The 25,361-nt window shown below is 41.9% G+C and overlaps 4 protein-coding genes across 5 annotated transcripts; 3 read left to right on the top strand and 1 right to left on the bottom strand.

Moving 5' to 3' along the window:
- Positions 1-758: 758 nt before the first annotated feature.
- LOC125587659 lies at positions 759-2,863 on the top strand. Of its 2 annotated transcripts, none has more exons than XM_048758536.1 (3): positions 759-1,643; positions 1,725-2,324; positions 2,393-2,863. In XM_048758536.1, the coding sequence occupies exons 2-3, from the start codon at positions 2,115-2,117 to the stop codon at positions 2,762-2,764; spliced, it is 582 nt and encodes a 193-aa protein (XP_048614493.1). In that variant the 5' UTR covers positions 759-1,643; positions 1,725-2,114; the 3' UTR covers positions 2,765-2,863. The 2 variants fall into 2 exon arrangements, with proteins under 2 accessions (XP_048614493.1, XP_048614494.1); XM_048758537.1 differs by lacking the exon at positions 2,393-2,863 and having other exon boundaries at positions 759-1,357; positions 1,437-1,643; positions 1,725-1,896.
- Positions 2,864-2,873: 10 nt separating this feature from the next.
- LOC125587660 lies at positions 2,874-3,831 on the top strand. The gene is made up of 2 exons (XM_048758538.1): positions 2,874-3,165; positions 3,270-3,831. The coding sequence occupies exons 1-2, from the start codon at positions 2,917-2,919 to the stop codon at positions 3,549-3,551; spliced, it is 531 nt and encodes a 176-aa protein (XP_048614495.1). The 5' UTR covers positions 2,874-2,916; the 3' UTR covers positions 3,552-3,831.
- A 3,301-nt stretch (positions 3,832-7,132) lies between these two features.
- LOC125587658 lies at positions 7,133-8,603 on the top strand. Its single transcript, XM_048758535.1, has 2 exons — positions 7,133-7,561; positions 7,879-8,603. The coding sequence occupies exons 1-2, from the start codon at positions 7,457-7,459 to the stop codon at positions 8,491-8,493; spliced, it is 720 nt and encodes a 239-aa protein (XP_048614492.1). The 5' UTR covers positions 7,133-7,456; the 3' UTR covers positions 8,494-8,603.
- A 15,325-nt stretch (positions 8,604-23,928) lies between these two features.
- Positions 23,929-25,103, bottom strand: LOC125587111. The gene is made up of 2 exons (XM_048757258.1): positions 24,359-25,103; positions 23,929-24,206 (listed from the first exon to the last, which is right to left on the bottom strand). The coding sequence occupies exons 1-2, from the start codon at positions 25,101-25,103 to the stop codon at positions 23,929-23,931; spliced, it is 1,023 nt and encodes a 340-aa protein (XP_048613215.1).
- Between the last annotated feature and the right edge of the window lie 258 nt (positions 25,104-25,361).

The following is a 25,361-nucleotide window of genomic DNA, read 5'->3' as shown; positions in this document are numbered from 1 at the left end:
CGCGTTAATTTGGTAAGTGGAGGCGCCTTACCATTGCAAATCAAAAACTAAATGCTATCGTATATGAAAAATATATTAAAAATAACTTAAGTATTAATCGAAACAGAGACTTCATTCTCTTCACTTCACTCTCTTCACATTCCTCAAAATCAAAACCGACTCATCGAAGTTCTTCAGAGTTCTCTCGAGTCGAAGCTTCAATTGGTATGAGTTTCGATTTGATTCTGAGTTTAGAATAGAGACTGGTTCTCTCGAGTCGAATCTCTTTGATTTTGGGTTTCTCTTTGATTCAAATCTCTTTTCACATGCATGTCCGCGTTAACACATGATTCGATTTTGATTGTGGGTTTCGATTAGGTTTCGATTAGGTTTTGAATATGATTGTGGGTTTCGATTAGGTTTTGAATATGATTGTGGGTTTCAGTTTGATTTTGAATATGATTGAAGGTTTCGATTTGATTTTGGGTTTAGATTTTTTGATCGAATGGCTTGATTTGATTTTGGATTTGTTTATCAGTTTCAGAAATGGCAAAGACAAGAGGACAAGTTGGTTCTCGTCGGAGTAAACGTAATCAAGGCTTGGAGGTAGTAGATCAAGAGGACAAGGCACCGCAACTAAAAGTGAAGAAAAGAACAGCAAAGAAAACGGCTTCCCCTAAAAAGAATTTAGTTTTAACGCCAACGAGAAGAAGTAGTAGAATCAAGAAAGTGGCTGCTGAAGATGATTACATAGAAGATGTAACACCTCTGAGGATGATGAGGTAGAAGATGTTACACCTCCTAAGGATGATGAAGTACAAGATGTAACACCTGCTCAGGATGATGAAGTAGAAGATGATCAGGCTGAGAAGTCAATGTCTGAAGAAGATAAAGACGATGAAGAGGATGTCAATGGGAAAGAGGATGAAGAAGATGGCGATGTCAATGGGAAAGAGAATGAAGAAGATGGAGATCTCAATGGGAAAGAGAATGAAGAAGAACCGGCCAATATGGAAGATGATGGAGTTCTTAATGAGAAAGGGAACGAAGAGGAAGCTTGCGAAGAAGAAGCTCGCGATATGGAAGAAGATGGCACTGCGCAAGATGATGAGATTCCTAGTACTGAAGGAGTTGAGCTAGCAGGGGAGGAAGTTTCAAAAAAAATAAAAGAGGACCTACAAAGTTGCGTAGAGTGGCTGAAAATCCCAATGATAAGATTATGGTCACATTCAATGACATTGGTGAGCATGTTGGACCTGGTTCAGTAACCCTATCGTCGTTTCTTGGTCCTCTTGTGAGGGAACATGTTCCGGTTACACTTGCCGATTGGAGAAAACTTGATGCAGCGACTAAAGCAACAATGTGGGAAGAAATTCAGGTTTGTATATATATTAGTATGTTTTGTTTAACCGCAAGATGAAATTATAAACATGTTTAACTTGATTATTGTGATGCAGGGGAGGTTTAACTTGCAAGAAGAGTGGCAGAAAGCTGTTATTTTCAAGCAGCTGGGAAATGTGTGGAGGGCTGGGAAGTCAAGGCTGGTGTCACAAGTACGTGTGGCGAAGACTGCAGCTGAGAGAATAGCTTTAAAACCGAGCAACATCCCATCCCTTCAACTGTGGAACACTTGGGTTAAGAGTAAGACTACCAAATCTTTCACAGTGAGTTATCTACAACTAAGTAAGTTTCATCCTTAAAGGTCATGTCTGATGGATATAATCAATGTCATATTTATATTGTAGGAAACGAGTAACAAGTACAGAGCGATGAGAAGAAATCAGATTCCTCACACCACCAGCCGCAAAGGAATGCTTCGTTTAGCTGATGATATGGTAAAAGAGTAGTCAAACATCTACATATTGTAGATCAGCTTGTTAGATTAAAATGGTAGTGAGATATGTTTGTTTTCATATAGAAAAAAAAGAGTAAAGACCCAAGTAAGGTGAGTAGATCCAAGGTTTGGATTGCGGGACACACTCATGCTGATGGCAGACCTGTGAAGCCCCAGTTTGCTGAGACTATTGTAAGCATTATGGAAGTTGTATATTGTGTATAGTTAATAGACTATGGCAATGAATGATTTTGTGTTTAAATGATTGTATCAGGAACAAATACAGTCACTTGACAGTCGGATGGACTCCACATCAGCTGCTGATAACATAAGGGAAGATGCTGTGAGCAAGGTTTTGGGAAAAGACAAACCTGGACGAGTAAGGGGCTTTGGTAGAGGGATTACAGCTAATAAGCTAGCATATCTGCAATTTAGAGACGCTAAGATTGCAGAAATGAAAAGTGAGATTGAAGAGTTAAAGGGGATGGTGCGAGAATTAGCTGAGAAGAAGGTAATCCTTTTCATTACCTTTGGTCAATTAGTTTTAAGACATTTACGATTTCCGTTGCCTTTTCTCAGAAAAGTAATGTTGATGCTGAAACATCTGAGAGTAGTGGTGGATTCAAAGAAGGAGTCAGAGTACAAATACTGGATTGGATTGAATCAGAGGATGTTGTTGTTGGTGAAGGAGAATTCTGCTCTGCTGAACCGAAGTACAAAATTGGTCGTATACCAATTGGTCCTAATGCAGTGGCTATCGTAGTTAAGTATGCACTAAGCGCATCAGCTTCACTCTGGAGGCCTACTACGGATGTGTTAACTCTTGATGAAGCTGTGGGATACAAGATATCTTGGCCAATGGATAAAGTGATTTTGGATAAGGATCCAAACTGTTCTGAAGATTTATCTATGGTAAATTTTCAAATCTTGTTTTCTTCTTACAACAATTGAGTCATCTCTAATCATTACTAAAATTTCTAATTTCAAATCTTGTTTTAGCAAAGCAAGGAAGGTGAATATCGAAGATGCAAGATATATGATTGGACCAATGATGGGACGAGGTCATTGCTGAAGGTCTCGTGTGCTCTTCAAAATCCAAAGACATGGTTAACAACATACCTCTGGGTCCCAATGCTGTTAGTGTCGAAGTAGTGAAGGTGTTCAATGATCAAGCATATTTGTGGAGGCCAACCGCTGATATGTTCTTGATTGGTGATGCACTTAGCGAGAAAATAGCATGGCCAGTCCTAAAGGTTGAAGTCATGCCTACACCTGCTACAGAAGTAACACCAACTAAATGTGCAGGGAAGAAAATAGCATCACCTTCGAAGCCAGCCAAGAAAAAAGCAGTGGTATGTAATTGACATGAAGTTAAATTTTTTTATTTGCCTGATGATTGATGTTGCGTCCTTGATTGATGTTGGAACTTGCTTCTGTCATCTTGTTTGAGTTGTAGAGTCCAGGCAGCACTAGTTCGACCAGAAGTCCGAAGCAGAAGTGCACTCTCTTGGATTGCAACAACTCTGGACGTAAGGTAGCTGAAGGAAGGGTAGCTTCAACGGATCCGAATGAGTTGTGCCACTTTGTACCCCTAGGTCCAAATGCAAGCAAGGTGTGGATTGATGTGGCTAAGATCGGTGATGCAAAAGTCTGGAGGCCAAATTCAGAGATTGAATACATATCTGATGCAATGGGTTCGGTTGTGGCATGGCCAAATGACAAAATCAAGTTTGTCTAAAATTGTCGTCTGAAACATTTTTCAAGTTGGTTCTCATCGGCTATGTATTTCTAGTGTGTGATCGAATGTTTAGGTACTTTTTTACTCGGTTGAAATCATGTATGATATTATGTAACAGTTAGCAGACAAAAAAACAAAAATTATGTGTTATATTATGATATAAGGTTATGTGTGAAAATGTTTAGCTTGTTAACCCCTATACCCTTAAGTGCATAATTTTACATTAAACCATAAGCTTTAAAAATTAAATCCACAGACGGGAAGACCAAAAATTAAAATCCTATACCCTAAAGTGAAATCCCTAAACCCTAAAGTACAAACCTATACCCTATACCCTAATTGTACTTGATTTCACAATTTTGTTCATTCTTAAAAGGATATTGTAATCTTAATTTCACAAAACTGATTAGTTATAAATTTTATAAACACTCATTTGTTCAAACCCTATACCCTAAGCCTTTGTACATACAAATAAGTAGTAGTGTTTATGAACATATGAGCTAGATTGATCAATCTTATAAAAGCTCACATAAAAAATTTATATTCATACAATTTTTTTTTGTAAAATTGGAAAACTGAATATTTGATTTTTAAGATTTAATTTAATTTTTTTTTGCTTCAAAATCATATTTATATATTAATTTCCAGATTTCAAACGAAATTAATACCTTGAGCCAATAAGGAGTAACCTCCAAGATTGCAGACGTGGCAAACCATATGCCGATGGATGTGTCTTCCCAACTTCAATCTTAGCCATTCTTTTTATTTTTTGAGCCAATGAGGAGCAACTACTAAGATTGCACTCGGATTAATCATAGACCGTCCGATTTCTCTCCAAATCTTTGATCACAACCGTTCATTTTTTTCTGTCTCTGTTTGCACTCGGAAAATTTCAGAACACAACATCTCTCTTTCTGTCGAAACTCCTTTCTGTCTCGCGATCTAAAATCGAAAAAACCCTAAAGAAAGCACATGTATCTCTCGAGCTAAAATCAAACCAGCTGTTCCTGTATTCGCCGATTGAAAGTAAGCAAATGGATAAGTCGTGGATTTGGCTTCCAAGGTATAACCTAAAATCCCTCGATCTCATTTCTACTCGCCGATTGAAATAAAGCTAACTTCTTTTGTCTGATTCTTGTAGGAATAGCCACGAGTATTCAGAAGGAGCAACTAATTTTGTGAATTCGTCCGCAAAAAGATTGGGAAGTCTGTCTGAAATGCTATGCCCTTGTAGAGACTGCCGCAATCTGAGCCATCAGTCACTGGATAAAATTGTGGAGCATTTGGTGATTAGGGGTATGGATAAGAAGTATAAGAGTTCTCGTTGGAGTATTCATGGAGAAAAAAGAGATTCTGCAGAAGACAGTGTTCTTCAATATGAAACAGAGGCGTTTGATTTGTTTAAGACAATATTCTCCATGGACGAAGGTGGTCCAAACCCGACAACTGACAACGAAGACGATGAAGCACCAGAGGAAATTGAGTTTAAGAAAAAGCTCAGAGACGCTCAAACGCCATTATACTCGGATTGTCTCAAGCACACAAAGGTTTCAGCTATCATGGGACTTTACAGATTCAAGGTTAAAAGTGGTGTGTCGGAGAACTACTTTGATCAGCTGTTGGTTTTACTTGAGGATTTGCTACCTGAAGACAATGTTCTTCCCAAGAGTTTAGCTGCAATCAAAAAATTTCTGAAGATCTTTGGGTTCGGCTACGACAGTATTCATGCTTGCAAGAATGATTGCATATTGTATAGGAAGGAGTATGAGAACCTAGAAAGCTGTCCAAGATGCAAAGTTTCAAGATGGGAAATGGATAAGCACAGTAATGAGTTAAAGGTGGGGATTCCGGCAAAGGTCCTTAGATATTTTCCAATCAAGGACAGGTTTAGGAGGATGTTTAGATCACAAAGGATGGCTGAAGATCTGCGTTGGCACTATACCAATGCCACTGAAGATGGTACAATGCGGCACCCTGTTGATTCTATCTCTTGGGCACAAGTGAATGCTAAATGGCCAGACTTTGCTGCTGATCCACGGAATCTTCGACTTGGGATTTCTACAGATGGGATGAACCCTTTCTCCATGCAAAGCACCAATCACAGCACATGGCCAGTGTTGTTAGTGAACTATAACACGCCTCCAACCATGTGTATGAAGGCTGAGAATATAATGCTGACTTTGTTGATCCCTGGTCCTACTGCTCCTGGTAACAACATTGATGTTTACCTAGCACCACTGATAGACGATCTAAAGGATTTGTGGGCTGAGGGTATTGAAGTGTATGACTCATTTGCGAAGGAGAACTTTAATCTCAGAGCCTTGCTGCTTTGGAGTATCAGTGACTATCCAGCCTTAGGAACACTGTCTGGATGTAAAGTAAAGGGGAAACAAGCCTGCAATGTATGTGGAAAGGATACACCTGCAAGGTGGCTTAAGTTTAGCCGCAAGTTTGTCTACATGAGTAACAGAAGGAGACTACCGCCTGGCCATCGTTACAGATATAAAAAAGCTTGGTTTGACAACACTGTGGAGGAAGGGAATGCTAATAGGATACAAACAGGCGCTGAGATATATGAGACACTACAAGCTTTTACGAATGATTTTGGTAGACCTCTAGAGAAGGAAAAAAAAGGAAAAGACTAGAGTTGGAAGATGATGAGAGGTTACAAGAAGAAGAGTGTGAAGAATCAAATGAACTATGGCGGTGGAAGAAGAGATCAATATTCTTTGATCTACCTTACTGGAAGGTAAACTATAGTAACTGACCTATATTATCTGATTACTGGAAGAAGAGATCAATATGTCTAACAGTTTCTTGTTTAATGTGTTAGGAGTTGCCTGTTCGTCACAATATTGATGTTATGCACGTAGAAAAGAATGTGTCCGATGCTATATTGTCTCTGTTGATGCAAAGTGCGAAGTCAAAAGATGGGTTGAAAGCAAGAAAAGACTTAGAAGATATTGGAATCAGAAAGCACTTGCACACAGAGGTGAGGGGAAAGAAAACATACTTACCTCCTGCTGCCTACTGGTTATCGAAGAGAGAGAAGACCATTTTCTGCCAAAGGTTAGCTAAGTTTAGAGGCCCTGATGGTTATTGTGGTAATATTGCGAATAGTGTTTCAGTTAACCCTCCAAATATTGGTAGTTTAAAGTCGCATGATCATCATGTCTTAGTACAGAACTTGTTACCAGCTGCATTAAGAGGGTTGTTACATAGGGGTCCTAGGATAGCCATAAATAGATTATGCAGTTACTTCAACAGGTTGTGTCAGCGCATCATTGACCCAGAGAAACTTATATCCATGGAGACAGAGTTTGTGGAGACAATGTGTCAGCTGGAGCGCTTCTTCCCTCCAGCCCTTTTTGATATCATGTTTCACCTTCCACTACATTTATCAAGAGAGGCACGGTTGGGAGGACCAGTTCACTTCCGATGGATGTATCCCTTCGAAAGGTTTGATCAACATCTCTCTTCAATATATCCACTTCCCACAATGATGTTTGACTAATATTCATATTTCCTGAGTTATAGGTACATGAAAACACTAAAGGCTTTTGTTAAGAATTATGCAAGGCCAGAAGCATGTATGGCTGAGGCGTATTTAGCTGGAGAATGTGTTGCATTTTGTTTAGAGTTCCTTAAAGAATCAGTACCAGTTCAAGAAGCAGTTAATCGTAATGAAGATGTTGAGGCTGATAGAATGGTGGTTGAAGGCCGACCTCTGCAGAAGGGTATAGAGGTTACCCTGTCAGATAAAGATAGAGACATTGCACATCGATATGTGCTAATGAACATGGCATCTTTGGATCCCTTTCTTGAGTAAGTAATTCTCTATGTTTCTTCTACTTGTTTTACTCATAATTTCATTTTCATATACTGTTGTTTAATTTAAAATCAGGATGCATTTGGAAGAGTTGCAAGCTAAGGATGCTCGATTGGCTAAAAATGAAACTTTGTTATGGAAAAACCATACTGAACACTTTACAGAATGGCTTAAAAATAAGGTTACAAACTCCAAATTCTTTTCTTGATTATTATTGTAAATACTGGTTAGCTTGTTTGGTGATGACTGGTTAGCTTGTTTGGTGATGACTAGTTAGCTTGTATCATGATGCCTGGTTTGTATCTTGAAGAACATGTCCATATTTTAGCGAATTGATGTCTGAGTAGCTTATAGCTTGATGAAACTGTCTGGATTTTTAGTATTTTTATGACTGGTTAGCTTGTAGATTGATGATTGGTTTCGTGGTACATATTATCATGTTTTGATTATAATTTAAGTACCTCGGCTTGATGATAATCCTCTGATTTCCTGCGGCAGATTCATTTAGACTCAAAAGATAGTCATTCTAAGGAGATAAGGTGGTTGGCATTTGGACCAAGAAATGTTGCTTTAGCACATAAAGGATTCATCATCAATGGCCAACGGTTTCATACTGATGCGGTCAAGCTGAAGACACAAAACAGTGGAGTAACTTATGAAGCCTTTAGCATGTGTAGATCAAGTGCAAGAGATATGAGACAGGTCGCGGATATGATTACATACTATGGAGTGATAAAGGAGATTTTGGTCATCGACTATCACATGTTCAAAGTGCCACTCTTTAGATGCAACTGGGCAAACACAGCGAATGGTGTGAAGGAAGAAGATGGCTTCACTCTTGTTAACCTTCATATGAACCAAGCAGCCTATTTGAAAGATCCATTCATTCTACCTTCTCAAGCGAAACAGGTTTTCTACTCTAGGGAGGATGATGCTTCAAATTGGTATGTTGTTATGAGAGCACCACCTAGAGGTTATCATGAGTTGGAAACAAAAGAGGATTTAGGTGGTGCTCCTTTACCTGTCCAAGAAGTTGATGATATGGGTGATGATATGGATGATGATAGTGTATATGTTAGGGATGATTGTGAAGGTTTATTAGTGGTAGATTGATGATATGTTGTATGCTTGTGTGATGGTTTGTATGAATGTGATAATGTTGTGTTATGGGATTTGAATAATTATATTGATTTTTGGAATTTTAATAATTTATATTGTTTTTATTTCATATTTTCGAATTAATTATTTAAAAATCAATTCAATAATTATTATTAATTAATTTTGGGATAATTATAAAACTAATTAATAACACGAAACATTTGCTATCTTTGCTACTAGGAAAAATCAAATTATTTGGTTCTAATAACATTTATTAAACGTTATTATAAATACTAACAATTGCGAACACAAAAGCGCTATTGTTATACACTTAGTAATAGCACAGAGGAAAATCGCTATTAAAAGGGTTGGACTTTTTATAACGGGTGATGTCAGAGCGTCCAAGGAAACGCTATTAAACCAAAATGATAGCGCTTTTCGTCCGCTATTACTAACCACATTTCCTGTAGTGCCTTACACGGTTTACACGGATGCTTCACGAGTTGGGTTAGGCTGTGTGTTCTTATGCAAGATGGGCGAGTCATTACATATGCTTCACGACAACTACGGAAGCATGAGGATAACTACAGTACACATGACTTGGAGTTAGCGGCCGTGGTGTTCGCTTTGCGAATTTAGAGATCTTACTTGTATGGAGAAGAAGTAGAGGTATACATGGACCATCAAAGTCTTAAATACCTCTTCACTCAGCCAGACCTCAACATGCACCAGTGTAGATGGATGGAGTTTGTGGCTGACTACGATCTAAGGATTCACTACCATCCTCGTAAAGCGAATGTTGTTGCGGATGCTTTAAGTCAAAGAAAGTTGGACGCAGATTTAGAGAAAGAAGTGGAGCTGTTGAACCAGGAGTTGAAACAAGTGAAGTTGGTCGTTTTGGAAGGGCAGACAAGTGAGCCATTGGGACTTCAAGCGGTGAATTAGGCCGGCTTGATTCAGAGAATTCGAGAGGAACAACTTAAGGATGAGAAGCTATTGAAGATCGCTGAAGAACTCAAAGGACAAGCCGGGCCCAATAATGCAGGATATTACTTAGCGGAAGATGGAACCTTGCTAATTAATGGGAGGATCACGGTTCCTAAAGGACAAGGGCTGAGAGATGAGATACTAAGGATTGCACATCATTCTTTACTTAGTATCCATCCTGTAAGTTTGAAGATGTACCGAGAGGTGAGAAGATACTATCATTGGCTGGGCATGAAGAGATCGGTAGCGCAATGGGTCGCGCAGTGTGCAACTTGTCACCAAGTCAAGGTCGAACATCAAGTTCCAGGAGGATTGTTGCCGAGTCTTCCAATGCCTCAATAGAAATGGGATTCTATTTCCATGGATTTCATCACCGGATTACCCACCGCTCCAGGTAGATCGAACAACTCGATATGGGTGATTGTGGATAGGTTAACCAAGGTTACACACTTGTTGCTTATGTGCGACACTGATAAAGTTGAAGTGTTGGCCAAGCTGTACATCGATTTAATCGTGAAGTTACATGGAGTACTCTCAGACATCATCTCAGATCGCGATCCTAGGTTCACGGCATCATTTTGGGAAGCACTACAAGAAGATTTGGGGACAAAACTGTACAGAAGCACGACGTTCCATCCAGAAACAGATGGCCAAGCGGAGAGAACCATTCGGACCATCGAGGACATGATGCGGATGTGTATTCACGATTGGGCAAGAAATTGGGAGAAGCATCTACCGTTAGTCGAGTTCTCGTGTAACAACAGTCATCATTCGAGCATAGGTGTAGAAACCCGTTAAAAAAAAAAAAAAAAAAAAAAGAGAATGGTCGAGTGTCTTTGTGGTGGTCGAATCGTGGGCGGTAAAGATCGATCGGGAAATTTCGAAGAACGAGGTGGTCGAAGAAGTGATCATGAGTGAACTATGAGTCGAATAAGTTGCTCGACCATAGTTAGAAGATGTCTTAGATTGATCAGACGGATGTTTTGGAAGCATAACAATTTTGGAAGCACGACGGTTTAGAAGCTCGACGTTTTTGAAGACCGACGTTTCTTCATCACGAAGTTTTCTCGGAAAATCTTCATATCAGTAAAATATTATTCTGGAGACATCATAAGTTGGAAGCAGGACGGGAATTAAGCACGACGGGAAGCAAGCACGACGGGATCGAAGCACGACGGGAAAACCCGAAATTGGGCGAAAACCCTAATTTCGGTATTATGGAATTCTTCGAGGAAGCCGGAGGCTCGGGAAATATTTTTACAGGATATCAGAATTCATCTGGAGTCTATTAAAAATATTTAGAGCATCAGAACGGGAGCGGAAAAATATTCGGGATTGATCACGGGTCAGAAATTTGTCGGAAGGGTAAAAAATCGCGTAAACCGACCGAGAAGCTCGAGGTGGCTCGTTGCATGGGTTCAGAACGTGGTGTCAAGCATCTAACAAGCTGAGTGTCTCCAGAAGCTCGAGGTGTCGCCGTGCATGGAAGCTGTACATGCAGCCTGACATGTAGAAGCACGAGGTGGATCGACCAAGCACGAGGTGTCTCCGCGCATGCAACCGAAGCATGCTGATCGACATGTGTGTACTGGTGTGGCTTCTTGCATGCACTCCAGGCATGCATCCTGACATGTGGGAGGAGTGGTGGCGTCCTGCATGTGTCCTGGACATGCAGCCTGACATGTGGAGCACGAGGTGCCGCCGCGCATGCGTCCGGAGCCATGCGAAGCGACACACGGGCTGCCACCAACCTGAAGCTGATTGGCTGGTGTCTCCTATAAATACCCCACGACCCCAGCTCATTTCTTCACATCCAGACCTGTCCAAACCAAGTTAAAAACGTGAGAGAGAAGTAGAAAAAGAAAGGAAGTGATTCCGAGCTATTTCGAGAATTTTAGAGAGTTTTCGAGGTCAGTTCTCTACTGATTTCGAGTTAGCGCCTAGGGACGGTTCTGTCCAACTGAATTCTTCCAGGCCACTCAGTTCCTTTTATGATCAAGTGGAGATGCTGTCCGGAGTTAGTTCAGTTCTACGGGTTCATATCAGTCGAAGTTCTGCTCGATACTCCGCCGGGAAGTCCGAAGAACTGTCCAGAAGCTAAAGGAGGTTCTGTCCGAGTCAAGATCAGTTTGTCGAGGCCTGTCAGTTTCTTCATGGTGAAGCCGAGGCTCGTTCCAAGTCATGATCAGTCCAAGTCGAGATCAGTCCAGTCCACTCCATTCAAGTCGTCCCTTGGGTTTTGGCCAAGTCCTCTCCGATCAACCAGCTACTTCTCGCCTAGAACACTGTGAGTTGGTTTTGTTTGAATTCCACTTGGAATTTAGGGTAGTTTTGTGAGTTGGTTTTGTGTGAATTCCATTTGGAATTTAGGGTAGATCGAGTAGCATATAGATTGGAATGATCAATCTATTGAATGGTAGAGTCCTTAGAGTTATTTATTTATGGAACTGGACTCAGTTTAGCAAGGGCTAAGCTGAGATGAATGGAATTAAGACTGAGTTGGTAACCTGACTAGGACTAGGGCTAGGATGCATCATGTTTTCTATTCTTGCGTGTTGATATGATTGAGTGCAGGTTCCCGTTATCTTTAAAGATAGTGTCGTAGCAGGAAGCCGAACTATCTGGGTAACGGTTTGATTGAGTAGATTGATTGAGTAGATTTAATTAAATGCTTGCTCGTTTAATTAATCTTGTTGATTGAGGTTAGTCATCTCTTGGTAAGGGAGTGACTAACTGGTTGAGTTGTTTAGTGATAATGTTGTTGTTTAGGGATCTTGGCCATATAGGCCGATCTCATGGTTGTGATGTTGATACTACGGGTCCTATGCCATATAGGCTGGACTACGAGTATTAGTTGATATTTTCGTAGACTCCTATATATTGTTTAGTTTTGGGTTGGAGTCTTGTGTCGAGTGTGTGTTATGCCGACAGCAGGTGCGAAACCCGCCCATGCTAGGTATGTTTTGGGGTGGACTAGTGTTTCCTCGCCCTCGTATTCAGCGGGTTCAAGGAAACCCCTTATTCGCTGGATCGGGAAGACTCAGATAGACGGGGTCATGGCCTATGGCTGAGTGATTACACGACGGTGTAATGTGGCAGTGACCCGAAGGACTGTGGGCTGTCGCGCGGTGACCCGAAGGACTGTGGGCCGCGGTCGGTTGAAAGTTCCTTCTTTTGGCCTTTGTGGTAGGGAGATAGGATATTGCCGATAGAGAGGAGGAACACGAAGTCACCAGGGCCCAGGTTAGAGTGTTGTGTTAGTGTGTCGTAGAGGGTTATGGAACCCTCGAGTTAATGTAGCACCGATATACGGTGTTACGAGTAAGATCGAGTCATTGGTAGTTACTATCTTGTTATTATTGTGATTGTGTTTGGGTTTTGATTGTTTGCTTGCAGGTTCTGACATTAAGTCCTAAGTCTGGTTTAAGTACCGTATTAGGCTTGTGTGTATTTTGTTAGTGTAGGCCTGACGTTGGCCTGTATGTGTTTGAGGGATTGCTTGTGAAGGGTGGTGGATATTAAAGCTATGCGGTATCATTGGTTGGCCGATCATGTTCTTGTTTGATTGTTGGTCGACCGGCTCATGATACTTGTATAGTCTAAGTGTCTAACACTACATGAGTACTGAACTCAAGCGTATATATGGTTAACTAGGGATTGGTTGTTGACTTGTTTAAATGCAGGTTCCCGTTACTTGAAGTTAGATTATGGCAGGAGGCCAAGTCTAACTTAGTAACGGTTTGCTTAGCCTTAGCTTATATTGCATGCTAGGGCTAGATTGATTGTTATTTTGGGTTGTCTGGGTTAGAGTCTAGGTTGCGGGTAGAGGCCGCCAGCTCACTGAGTAATACTAGATTACTCATCCAACTCCGTTGTCCTTTTTGCAGGTCGCTTTAGGTAAGGATGATTGGATAGCATGGTGCTGGACGTTAGGACCGCCGGTGTAGATTTTCATGCCTTTTGTAAACGGTATTGTGAATTGTGTTATATTGACTCGATTTGGCATTAGGCCGGGCCCAGTCTTGAATTATTCAATGTATGAATATTTCTTAAATCAATAAAAGTAATTGTTTTATATGCGCTTCATGAGTACTCTGATATTTGACTAGTCCGGTCTAACACAACGTTAGGTCGTGGTACGGGTTGAAAAGTCTTAGGCCTCGATCTAACGGAAAATGCTAACTCTAGGTACGGGTTGCCAAGCCTTGTGCCTTGACGCAGCGGGACGTGTTAGTGGACGAACTGGTCGAGGTCGTGGAGTAAATTTTGTGACTCTGGCCGGATCGTCCCTAACCCGTCACGTAGCGCTTCCGGACCATGGTGTTGGGTTGGACGGTCAGTCATGTTCTTGTTTGATTGTTGGCTGGCCGGTTGGCCTTTCATCTCCAACCCTTGGTGTGGGTCGTCCGTCGGTCATGTTCTTGTTTGATTGTTGGCCGGTGGGTTGACCTATGCCTAGGACGGTTCGGGGGTGTTACAGAGGTGGTATCAGAGCATGGTTTCGTCCATGCTTCCGGAACTCATGATTTAATCGGTTTTAAATATTTATCGAGTCAAAATGAGTCACAAAAGGCATTAGGGAAACCGGTCACGTCCAGCAATAAGATTTATTGTTTAAGGAATTATGATTGAAATAGTGGAATCTAGAATTGCTAGGTTGCTGGTTAGCATTGCTAGGTTGTTTGATTAGCATTGCTAGGTTGTTGTTAGTAGACTGTTGGGATTAGTTGTCTACTAACTTGTGTGTGAAGTGTTCTTTTGAATTGCAGCGAGTAAGTGTGTTCGTTGATCGGAACTTTAAGGGATGAAAACCTTAAAGTAGAGGGAGTTCGAGGCCAAACCCAAACCCGAAGCGAAAGAGGAGAGACAGATTCAGAGAACTGGGCTGTGGTATGGACTGGACAGATGGGAGGAAACAAGACTTCGTTGGGAAAGGACTTCATCAGTATTTGGGAAAAGGAAGATCGAGAAGGATTTGAGGAATCTGGACAAGTTCGTATCATGGGGAACCAGAGTGTTATGACAGAGCAACAGTAAGAGATGATCCAGCGATCATTCAACTGAAGACGATTGTGGAGGCCTTGAGGAGGACACTTAAGGAACGATTGTGGCCAGAGTAAAGAGGTTATGGAGACGAGTGGAGAATGTCGCGAAGATGAGCAATTGCGCAACTAAGAATTCGAGGACGAATTCTATTAAGAGGGGGAGAATGTAGAAACCCGTTAAAAAAAAAAAAAAAAAAGAGAGAATGGTCGAGTGTCTTTGTGGTGGTCGAATCGTGGGCGGTAAAGATCGATTGGGAAATTTCGAAGAACGAGGTGGTCGAAGAAGTGATCATGAGTGAACTATGAGTCGAATAAGTTGCTCGACCATAGTTAGAAGATGTCTTAGATTGATCAGACGGACGTTTTGGAAGCATAACAATTTTGGAAGCACGACGGTTTAGAAGCTCGACGTTTTTGAAGACCGACGTTTCTTCATCACGAAGTTTTCTCGGAAAATCTTCATATCAGTAAAATATTATTCTGGAGACATCATAAGTTGGAAGCAGGACGGGAATTAAGCACGACGGGAAGCAAGCACGACGGGATCGAAGCACGACGGGAAAACCCGAAATTGGGCGAAAACCCTAATTTCGGTATTATGGAATTCTTCGAGGAAGCCGGAGGCTCGGGAAATATTTTTACAGGATATCAGAATTCATCTGGAGTCTATTAAAAATATTTAGAGCATCAGAACGGGAGCGGAAAAATATTCGGGATTGATCACGGGTCAGAAATTTGCCGGAAGGGTAAAAAATCGCGTAAACCGACCGAGAAGCTCGAGGTGGCTCGTTGCATGGGTTCAGAACGTGGTGTCAAGCATCTAACAAGCTGAGTGTCTCCAGAAGCTCGAGGTGTCGCCGTGCATGGAAGCTGTACATGCAGCCTGACATGTAGAAGCACGAGGTGGATCGACCAAGCACGAGGTGTCTCCGCGCATGCAACCGAAGCATGCTGATCGACATGTGTGTACTGGTGTGGCTTCTTGCATGCACTCCAGGCATGCATCCTGACATGTGGGAGGAGTGGTGGCGTCCTGCATGTGTCCTGGACATGCAGCCTGACATGTGGAGCACGAGGTGCCGCCGCGCATGCGTCCGGAGCCATGCGAAGCGACACACGGGCTGCCACCAACCTGAAGCTGATTGGCTGGTGTCTCCTATAAATACCCCACGACCCCAGCTCATTTCTTCACATCCAGACCTGTCCAAACCAAGTTAAAAACGTGAGAGAGAAGTAGAAAAAGAAAGGAAGTGATTCCGAGCTATTTCGAGAATTTTAGAGAGTTTTCGAGGTCAGTTCTCTACTGATTTCGAGTCAGCGCCTAGGGACGGTTCTGTCCAACTGAATTCGTCTAGGCCACTCAGTTCCTTTTATGATCAAGTGGAGATGCTGTCCGGAGTTAGTTCAGTTCTACGGGTTCATATCAGTCGAAGTTATGCTCGATACTCCGCCGGGAAGTCCGAAGAACTGTCCAGAAGCTAAAGGAGGTTCTGTCCGAGTCAAGATCAGTTTGTCGAGGCCTGTCAGTTTCTTCATGGTGAAGCCGAGGCTCGTTCCAAGTCAAGATCAGTCCAAGTCGAGATCAGTCCAGTCCACTCCATTCAAGTCTTCCCTTGGGTTTTGGCCAAGTCCTCTCCGATCAACCAGCTACTTCTCGCCTAGAACACTGTGAGTTGGTTTTGTTTGAATTCCACTTGGAATTTAGGGTAGTTTTGTGAGTTGGTTTTGTGTGAATTCCATTTGTATAGGGTAGATCGAGTAGCATATAGATTGGAATGATCAATCTATTGAATGGTAGAGTCCTTAGAGTTATTTATTTATGGAATTGGACTCAGTTTAGCAAGGGCTAAGCTGAGATGAATGGAATTAAGACTGAGTTGGTAACCTGACTAGGACTAGGGCTAGGATGCATCATGTTTTCTATTCTTGCGTGTTGATATGATTGAGTGCAGGTTCCCGTTATCTTTAAAGATAGTGTCGTAGCAGGAGGCCGAACTATCTGGGTAACGGTTTGATTGAGTAGATTGATTGAGTAGATTTAATTAAATGCTTGTTCGTTTAATTAATCTTGTTGAATAAGGTTAGTCATCTCTTGGTAAGGGAGTGACTAACTGGTTGAGTTGTTTAGTGATAATGTTGTTGTTTAGGGATCTTGGCCATATAGGCCGATCTCATGGTTGTGATGTTGATACTACGGGTCCTATGCCATATAGGCTGGACTACGAGTATTAGTTGATATTTTCGTAGACTCCTATATATTGTTTAGTTTTGGGTTGGAGTCTTGTGTCGAGTGTGTGTTATGCCGACAGCAGGTGCGAAACCCGCCCATGCTAGGTATGTTTTGGGGTGGACTAGTGTTTCCTCGCCCTCGTATTCAGCGGGTTCAAGGAAACCCCTTATTCGCTGGATCGGGAAGACTCAGATAGACGGGGTCATGGCCTATGGCTGAGTGATTACACGACGGTGTAATGTGGCAGTGACCCGAAGGACTGTGGGCTGTCGCGCGGTGACCCGAAGGACTGTGGGCCGCGGTCGGTTGAAAGTTCCTTCTTTTGGCCTTTGTGGTAGGGAGATAGGATATTGCCGATAGAGAGGAGGAACACGAAGTCACCAGGGCCCAGGTTAGAGTGTTGTGTTAGTGTGTCGTAGAGGGTTATGGAACCCTCGAGTTAATGTAGCACCGATATACGGTGTTACGAGTAAGATCGAGTCATTGGTAGTTACTATCTTGTTATTATTGTGATTGTGTTTGGTTGTTGATTGTTTGCTTGCAGGTTCTGACATTAAGTCCTAAGTCTGGTTTAGGTACCGGATTAGGCTTGTGTGTATTTTGTTAGTGTAGGCCTGACGTTGGCCTGTATGTGTTTGAGGGATTGCTTGTGAAGGGTGGTGGATATTAAAGCTATGCGGTATCATTGGTTGGCCGATCATGTTCTTGTTTGATTGTTGGTCGACCGGCTCATGATACTTGTATAGTCTAAGTGTCTAACACTACATGAGTACTGAACTCAAGCGTATATATGGTTAACTAGGGATTGGTTGTTGACTTGTTTAAATGCAGGTTCCCGTTACTTGAAGTTAGATTATGGCAGGAGGCCAAGTCTAACTTAGTAACGGTTTGCTTAGCCTTAGCTTATATTGCATGCTAGGGCTAGATTGATTGTTATTTTGGGTTGTCTGGGTTAGAGTCTAGGTTGCGGGTAGAGGCCGCCAGCTCACTGAGTAATACTAGATTACTCATCCAACTCCGTTGTCCTTTTTGCAGGTCGCTTTAGGTAAGGATGATTGGATAGCATGGTGCTGGACGTTAGGACCGCCGGTGTAGATTTTCATGCCTTTTGTAAACGGTATTGTGAATTGTGTTATATTGACTCGATTTGGCATTAGGCCGGGCCCAGTCTTGAATTATTCAATGTATGAATATTTCTTAAATCAATAACAGTAATTGTTTTATATGCGCTTCATGAGTACTCTGATATTTGACTAGTCCGGTCTAACACAACGTTAGGTCGTGGTACGGGTTGAAAAGTCTTAGGCCTCGATCTAACGGAAAATGCTAACTCTAGGTACGGGTTGCCAAGCCTTGTGCCTTGACGCAGCGGGACGTGTTAGTGGACGAACTGGTCGAGGTCGTGGAGTAAATTTTGTGACTCTGGCCGGATCGTCCCTAACCCGTCACGTAGCGCTTCCGGACCATGGTGTTGGGTTGGACGGTCAGTCATGTTCTTGTTTGATTGTTGGCTGGCCGGTTGGCCTTTCATCTCCAACCCTTGGTGTGGGTCGTCCGTCGGTCATGTTCTTGTTTGATTGTTGGCCGGTGGGTTGACCTATGCCTAGGACGGTTCGGGGGTGTTACAATAGGGATATCTCCTTATGAAGCGTTATACGGAAGGCCATGCAAAACACCTATGTGTTGGACATAAGTGGGCGAAAGGAGAATGTTTGGGTCACCTATCGTTCAGTAGACCATGATTAAGCTAGAGACGATTCAGACTAACATGAAGAAGGCTCAGGACCGCCAGAAGAAGTACGCGGACCAGTTAAGAAGAGGGGTAACTTTTGAGATAGGAGATTTGGTCTATTTGAAGGTTACTGCACAGAAAGGGAAGGACAGATTTGGCAAGGTCGGGAAACTTGCGGTCAGATTTATTGGTCCATACAAGATCATCGGGAAAGTTGGTGAGGTAGCTTACCGATTGGATCTACCTGAGGATATGCATCTACATCCTGTATTCCATGTTTCCATGCTAAGGAAACATATACAGAATTCAAGTGCTGTTGAACCCGAGCGACTAGAGGAGTTGGGGACGAACCTTACGTATCCGGAAGGACCAATCAGATTAGGAGAACGGCGTATTCGGAAGCTGAAGAATCGTGAGATTGCTCAAGTACAAGTATTCTGGGGAAGACAAAACATGATTCATGTTACTTGGGAGGATGAAGCGAGATTTAAGGCCGATCACCCGAAGTTTTTCCGAGAGGACGTTGTGATGGAAGAAGGAGGCCCCTCGGAACCTTAGAATTCGAGGACGAATTCTGTTAACGGGGGGAGAATGCAAAAACTCTTAAAAAAAAAAAAGAGAATGGTCTTTTTGGTGGTCAAGTCGCGAGCGATTAGATCGATCGAGAGGTTCGAAGTACGAGGTGGTCGAAGAATTCATCGTGAGTGAACTATGAGTCGAATAAGCTGCTCGACCATAGTTAAAAGATGTCTTAGATTGATCAAACGAACGTTTTGGAAGCATAACATTTTTGGAAGCACGACGTTTTAGAAGCTCGACGTTTTAGAAGCACGACGTTTCTTAACCACGAAGTAATCCACGAAACTTCGTATCAGCGGAATATTAATTCGGAGACGTCATAAGTCGGAAGCAGGACGAAATCCAAGCAGGACGAGAAGTAAGCAGGACGAGATCAAAGCACGACGGGAAAACCCAAAGTTGGGCGGAAACCCTAATTTCGGTATTATGAATTTTTCGGGGAAGCCGGAGGCTCGGGAAATATTTTTCCGTCAGGTCAGGATTCATTTGGAGTTTATTAAAAATATTCAGATCATCAGAACTGGCGTCGAAAAATATTGGGTTTGATCGCGGGATGAAAAATTCACCGGAAAGGCCAAAATTGGACGAATGGACCGAGAAGCTCAAGGTGGCTCTATTAATGAGATCAGGACGTGGTGGAAACTGCCTGGCATGGTATGTGGCAAGGGAAGCATGAGGTGTTGCAGTAAAAATGATCACAGCATGCGGAGTGACACATAGAAGCACGAGGTGGAACGGCCAAGCACGAGATGTCGCGATGCATGCAACCGAAGCATGCGGTCTGACATGTGGAGGACGTGGTGTCTCCTTGCGTGGAGCCAGGCCATGCATCCAGACAGGTAGAGGGCGTGGTGTCACCTTGCATGTGAGAAGGCCATGCTGAAAGACAAGTGGAACATGACGTGCCGCTGCGCATGCGTCCGGAGCCATGCGAAGCGACACACGGGCTGCCACACGGCTTGTTTCTGATTGGTTGCTGATTCCTATAAATAGCCCACGACCTCCTCTGATTTCAACACATCCAGAACACTTCAAAGGACGTGGTGTCTCCTTGCATGGAGCCAGGCCATGCATCCAGACAGGTAGAGGGCGTGGTGTCACCTTGCATGTGAGCAGGCCATGCTGAATGACAAGTGGAGCACGAGATGCCGCTGCGCATGCGTCCGGAGCCATGCGAAGCGACACACGGGCTGCCACACGGCTTGTTTCTGATTGGTTGTTGATTCCTATAAATAGCCCACGACCCCCTCTCATTTCAACACATCCAGAACACTTCAAAGTCAGTTTAAAACGTGAGAGAGAAAGCTAAGAAAGAAAGATCGAGTTTCGATAGTTTTCGAGCGATTTAGGCAGTTTTGGAGAACAGTTACTCTGCCGATTTTGAGTCAGCACATGGAGAAGGTTCTGTTCAGCTGAAGATCAGTCGAGTGAAGATCAGTCCAGACGTGGGTCTACTTGAGAAGGTCGGGAAAGGGTTCGGATCGCAGAAGTCGGGTTTGGGGTCAAGGCCGCGGTTAACCAAAAACTGTGAGTTATGATCAATTGATTGCTGAGTTGTTTTCATGCAGGTTCCCGTCACTTGGAAGTTGGATCATGGCAGGAGGCCGGGTCTAACTGAGTAACGGTTTGATTAGTTAATAGTTGAGGTTTTGTTGATTGAGTTGATAACATGCTTGTTATTGCTTAAGAATCGTAGTAGCATGCTAATGGTTAGGTTGATTGGTTAGTTAGCGAATGCTGAATGCTTAGATGATATCGCTAAGTTGTGGATAGTTAGGTATTCTGGAATTAGTCTTTATGCTAGATTATGGAATGTGGTTGATTGTGTTATGATTATTACTTGGAACCTTGGTTATATTACCGGGTTTAGTATTGGTTATATTTTGGCCGACATCATTTGTGTAACCCACAATGCTAGGCATATTAAGGGTGAGTTTGTGTTCCTTTAGACCTCGTACCCATCGGGTTTAAGGAAACCCCTTATTCGCTGGATCGGGAAGACTCAGACGAACGGGGTCATGTCCTATGGCTGGTGGGATAGCGAGAGGTTGTATTTGTTAGTTGGGGATTGTAACTCGCTGAGTAATGCTAGATTTGTCACTCCTCACTCGTTGTTCTTTCAGGTGACCAGTAGTGAGCTTGTAGAGGTCGCGGAAAGCTAGGCCGGCTGGTGTAGATTTGCAACTTTTTGCTTAAGACACTTTCAGAGTATAAGTATGTACTTTTTCTCGCTTGGTATGACACTACTTGTATAATATTTTGTGTGTTGTGAACCAGATATTATATAAGATAAATAAAATCGATGTTTTGTGGAAATGCCTTGTTGTTTCTGATATTAGCTTGTCCGAGCTAACACAATGTCAGGTTGAGGTACGGGTTGAGAAGCCTTAGGCTTTGACCTGACGGGACGTGTTAGTGGGCGGGCTGGCCTAGTCATGAATTGCACTTTTTGTGACCTTGGCTGGAGCGCCCGTTAACCCGTCTTGTAGCGCTCCCGAACCTTGGTAGATGGTCGGGCCGTCGGTCATATTCTTGTTTGATTGTTGGCCGGTGGTTCGACCTATGTCTAGAACGGTTCGGGGATGTTACAGCCGTAGTTTTATGAAAAATGCCTACGGACTGGAATTATACAAGATCATCATACTCTCCACCTCTGTCAGTGCGTAACTTCTTAATCAAACCATTTTGTTCCAATTCAACCTCAATTTTATAAATCTTAAATTTATCTAGGGCCTCATCTTTAGCATGTAATAAATACACGTAACAGAAACGAGAATAATCATCTATGAAAGTGGCAAAATACTTCTTGTTTTCTAAAGATGGTGTAGCATGCAAATCACATAGATCACTATGTATAAGTCCTAGCACTACAGAATTTCTTTCAATACTTTTAAATGGTTGCCTAATTATTTTTGTTAACATGCAAGTACTACATTTTTCTAACTTTATATCAAAAGTAGGAATTAACCCTTCTTTAGACATATTAATAATACGATTATAATGTACATGACCTAATCTAGCATGCCACAGAGATGAATCATTTTTACTAGAACTTGCCATATAAACAGAATTGACAACTTTATTAATATTAAGCATAAACATTCCATTACAGAAATATCCAAATCCAACAAATACACCACACTTCGATAATATATACTTATCGGATTCATACAGTTGTTCACATTTATTTAAAACACTACCAGAGACTAAATTTTTCCTAATTCCAGGTATATGAAGTACATACATCCTTGAGATCAAGGGTTTTTCCAGAACTAAACTCTAACACCACTTTTTCACGACCTAGGATAGGGGAAGTTGACTCGTTTCCCATATGAAGTACGGATCCATCTTGAACTTGCTCATATGTAGTGAACCATTCACAATCCTTGCAAACATGTGTTGTTGCACCCGAGTCAATCCACCATGCCACTTCAACATCCTTGATGAGTGGATGGACCTTGGTCCTTAGACACTTGTCCCAAACGGTTTTGTCCCGTTTTATTTTTATCCTTCTCTGCTTGGCAATCACGACTTAAGTGACCCGGCTTGTTACAATTCCAACAAATGCTCTTAAACTTTTTGTTAGATCTATTGTAAGTGTTGTTATTAAAGGATCATTTCCTTTTATTCTTATTCTTAGAACTCACACCTTCCTCCATCATATTGATGGAAGAAGTACCAGCCTCATTATTTTTGGGTTTTTCTCCCTCTTGCACCCTTAGAGATTCCTCTATGCGCAAATGGCTGCCAAGTTGTACAAGAGACAACTCTTCCTTTTTGTGTTTTAACATATGTTTAAAATCTTTCCATGAAGGTGGTAACTTATCGATGATACTCGATACTGAGATGGATTCGTCCGTCTTCATGTTATGTTGTGCAAATTGACCTAGTATACGAAGCAATTCATTGTATTGCTCCATAACTGGCCTAGAATCAGACATCTTGTAATTATTAAAATTACTAACAAAGAACTTCTTAATAGAAGCATCCTCAGCCATGTATTTTGATTCTAACGCATCCCACAACTGTTTTGCGGATTCGACATTCTGATAAACATCAAAGAGAGGATCTGACATACCGTTGAGAATATGGCCACGTCATATGTAATCATCGTTTTCCCATTTAAGTTGCTTCTTTGTCTCATCCAGAGAATCGTTCTCAGCATCCTCCTGTACAGTAGGCATAGGCATGTTTAGAACATACACTACATTCAGATTTGTGAGGAGAAAATGCATCTTCTTTTGCCATCTCTGGAAATCTACTCCTTCGAACTTATCTAACTTTCCAAACTTTGATGTCTTCTCTCGCACCGATACACCAGCCATAATTCACAAGTAGATACTCTTTAAGATTGTTGGTTATTTGGGTTGTAACCCGAATAATTGTGAATTATATACTTGGATAATGATTGAATCGTCGTGCTTTCCTTAAAGAGTATTTTGACCCTATTTCAAACCTTGGGTTACACGAAATCCCTTTGTAGGATAAGACAATCAAAGTCTCACTCTTGTTCTAGGCTAAGATATAAGAGTAACAAATAAAGTTTTAGTGCTTATATGTGTTTCTTCAAAGTCTTTGATGATTTTTGAACAATGAATCTTTTTCTCTCTCTCTTTCTTACTAACTATTAGTTTCTGATTTTTTTCTATCTCCATTTGCCAATGCCTACACCTCCTTATATAGAGAATGAAGAGTTGTAACCAATAGTGGCAATGGTTAAACCAAAAATTGCAAAGGTTAATGAAGAGTTGCAATGGTTAGTAAAGAGTTGCAATGGTTAATCACCAAGGGTTACAATTATCAATATGGTTAATTACCAAAAGTTGCAATTGTTCATATAAACAATTGCAATGGTTCATATATAATATTGCACCCATTCACTTGAATATATAACAAGGAGAAGAGGACATATCTTGAAAATTTTGAGAAGGTTTGACAGGGCGATCTCTCAAAAACCTTTTACCAGAAACTGTCAAAGGATCTTCAGCGGGAAGTGATTCATCCTCCTCTGAATCATCAGGAGAGAAAACATCTTCTCCAGTAGATTCTAAAGCAGCAAAAGAATTACTTCCATACGCACCCACCACAATCTTATCCAAAACTTTACCATCGCCATGTACATGTTTACCAACTGAAATTCCATCTGACATAGGAACTTCTCTTAAAGAAGAGGCAACATTAAACTCATCACTAATTGAAGCTTTTTCTGAGCTATGGGAGGTCTCGATGACTCCAGGTAAATTTTTGCTGGGGAGGACAACCTCAGAAACGTGTGAAACTTCTAACTCTGGAAGACTGGAAACATACCTTCCACTGCTCCATCAGATTCTGGAATTGCAGTAGTAAGCACATTAGAGGCATTAGTAGTAGGAGGTTTATGAGTTTCAGATTTCTTATCAGGAGAGGAAATGTCAGACGTAAAAACAAATACTGGAGGAGCCGAAGTTGTAACGGATGCAACAACCGAAACACCAGCAGTAACAGATTCTTCATATAACGAGCCAAAAACAGGAGTGGCCGGAGCACTAGATGATTCCATTATACAAGTTTTAGCAGACACATCAGTAGCTGTTGCAATAGCAGTATCTGCAGAAGTAGTTATAGATCCAATAGGAGCAGCATGATCTTTAGTAGCGGGAGGGTCAGAGGTTGGGATATTAGGGTAAGTTTTTGCAGCTGGTACAGAATTAGAGATACCAAGGCAATAAGAAGCTTTATGACCAATATGGCCACAAGTACTACACTTTGAAGGAAGCCAAGAATACATAATATCAACCATTGAGATAGAACCACTCTCATCTTCTAGAGCTACCTTCACAGGGAAGGGCTTGTCTAACTTGACTTCCACTAGAATCTTTGCTTCTCCCACTAAAGTTGTATCAAACCATGGTTTACTAGTTAGCATAAGCTCTCCTATGCCTGAAGCAATCCAGTCTATGCCTTTAATAGAATACAACTGGAACGGAATGTTCTTCAAGGTTAACCAAACTGGAATTGTACAAATTTCAGGGAGACCAATTACTGGCGAAGGACTCCAAGATGAAACAAACATCAGACAATCATCTATATGCCAAACGCGGTCGTGGAGGGCGTAGAGGCCGTGGAGGAGGAGGCTAATTTACTATGTTCTTCTCTTCTACACAGTTGTCTACTCTTATCTTTATGTTTGTTCGTGGCTTAAGTGCTTCACGTTGCTGTCTTTCTAAAGCTTTGATATCACTGCATGATCCATGGATCATGGCTTGTAAGCGTACTCTTTAGTTTTAATTTTAAATAGAAAGCCCCTTTTCAAAAAAAAGAATGTATTCTT

The sequence above is a fragment of the Brassica napus genome, chromosome C5, assembly GCF_020379485.1.
Source record: "Brassica napus cultivar Da-Ae chromosome C5, Da-Ae, whole genome shotgun sequence".
In the NCBI taxonomy this organism is placed as follows: Eukaryota; Viridiplantae; Streptophyta; class Magnoliopsida; order Brassicales; family Brassicaceae; genus Brassica; species Brassica napus.
This window is presented reverse-complemented; position numbering and strand designations above follow the sequence as displayed.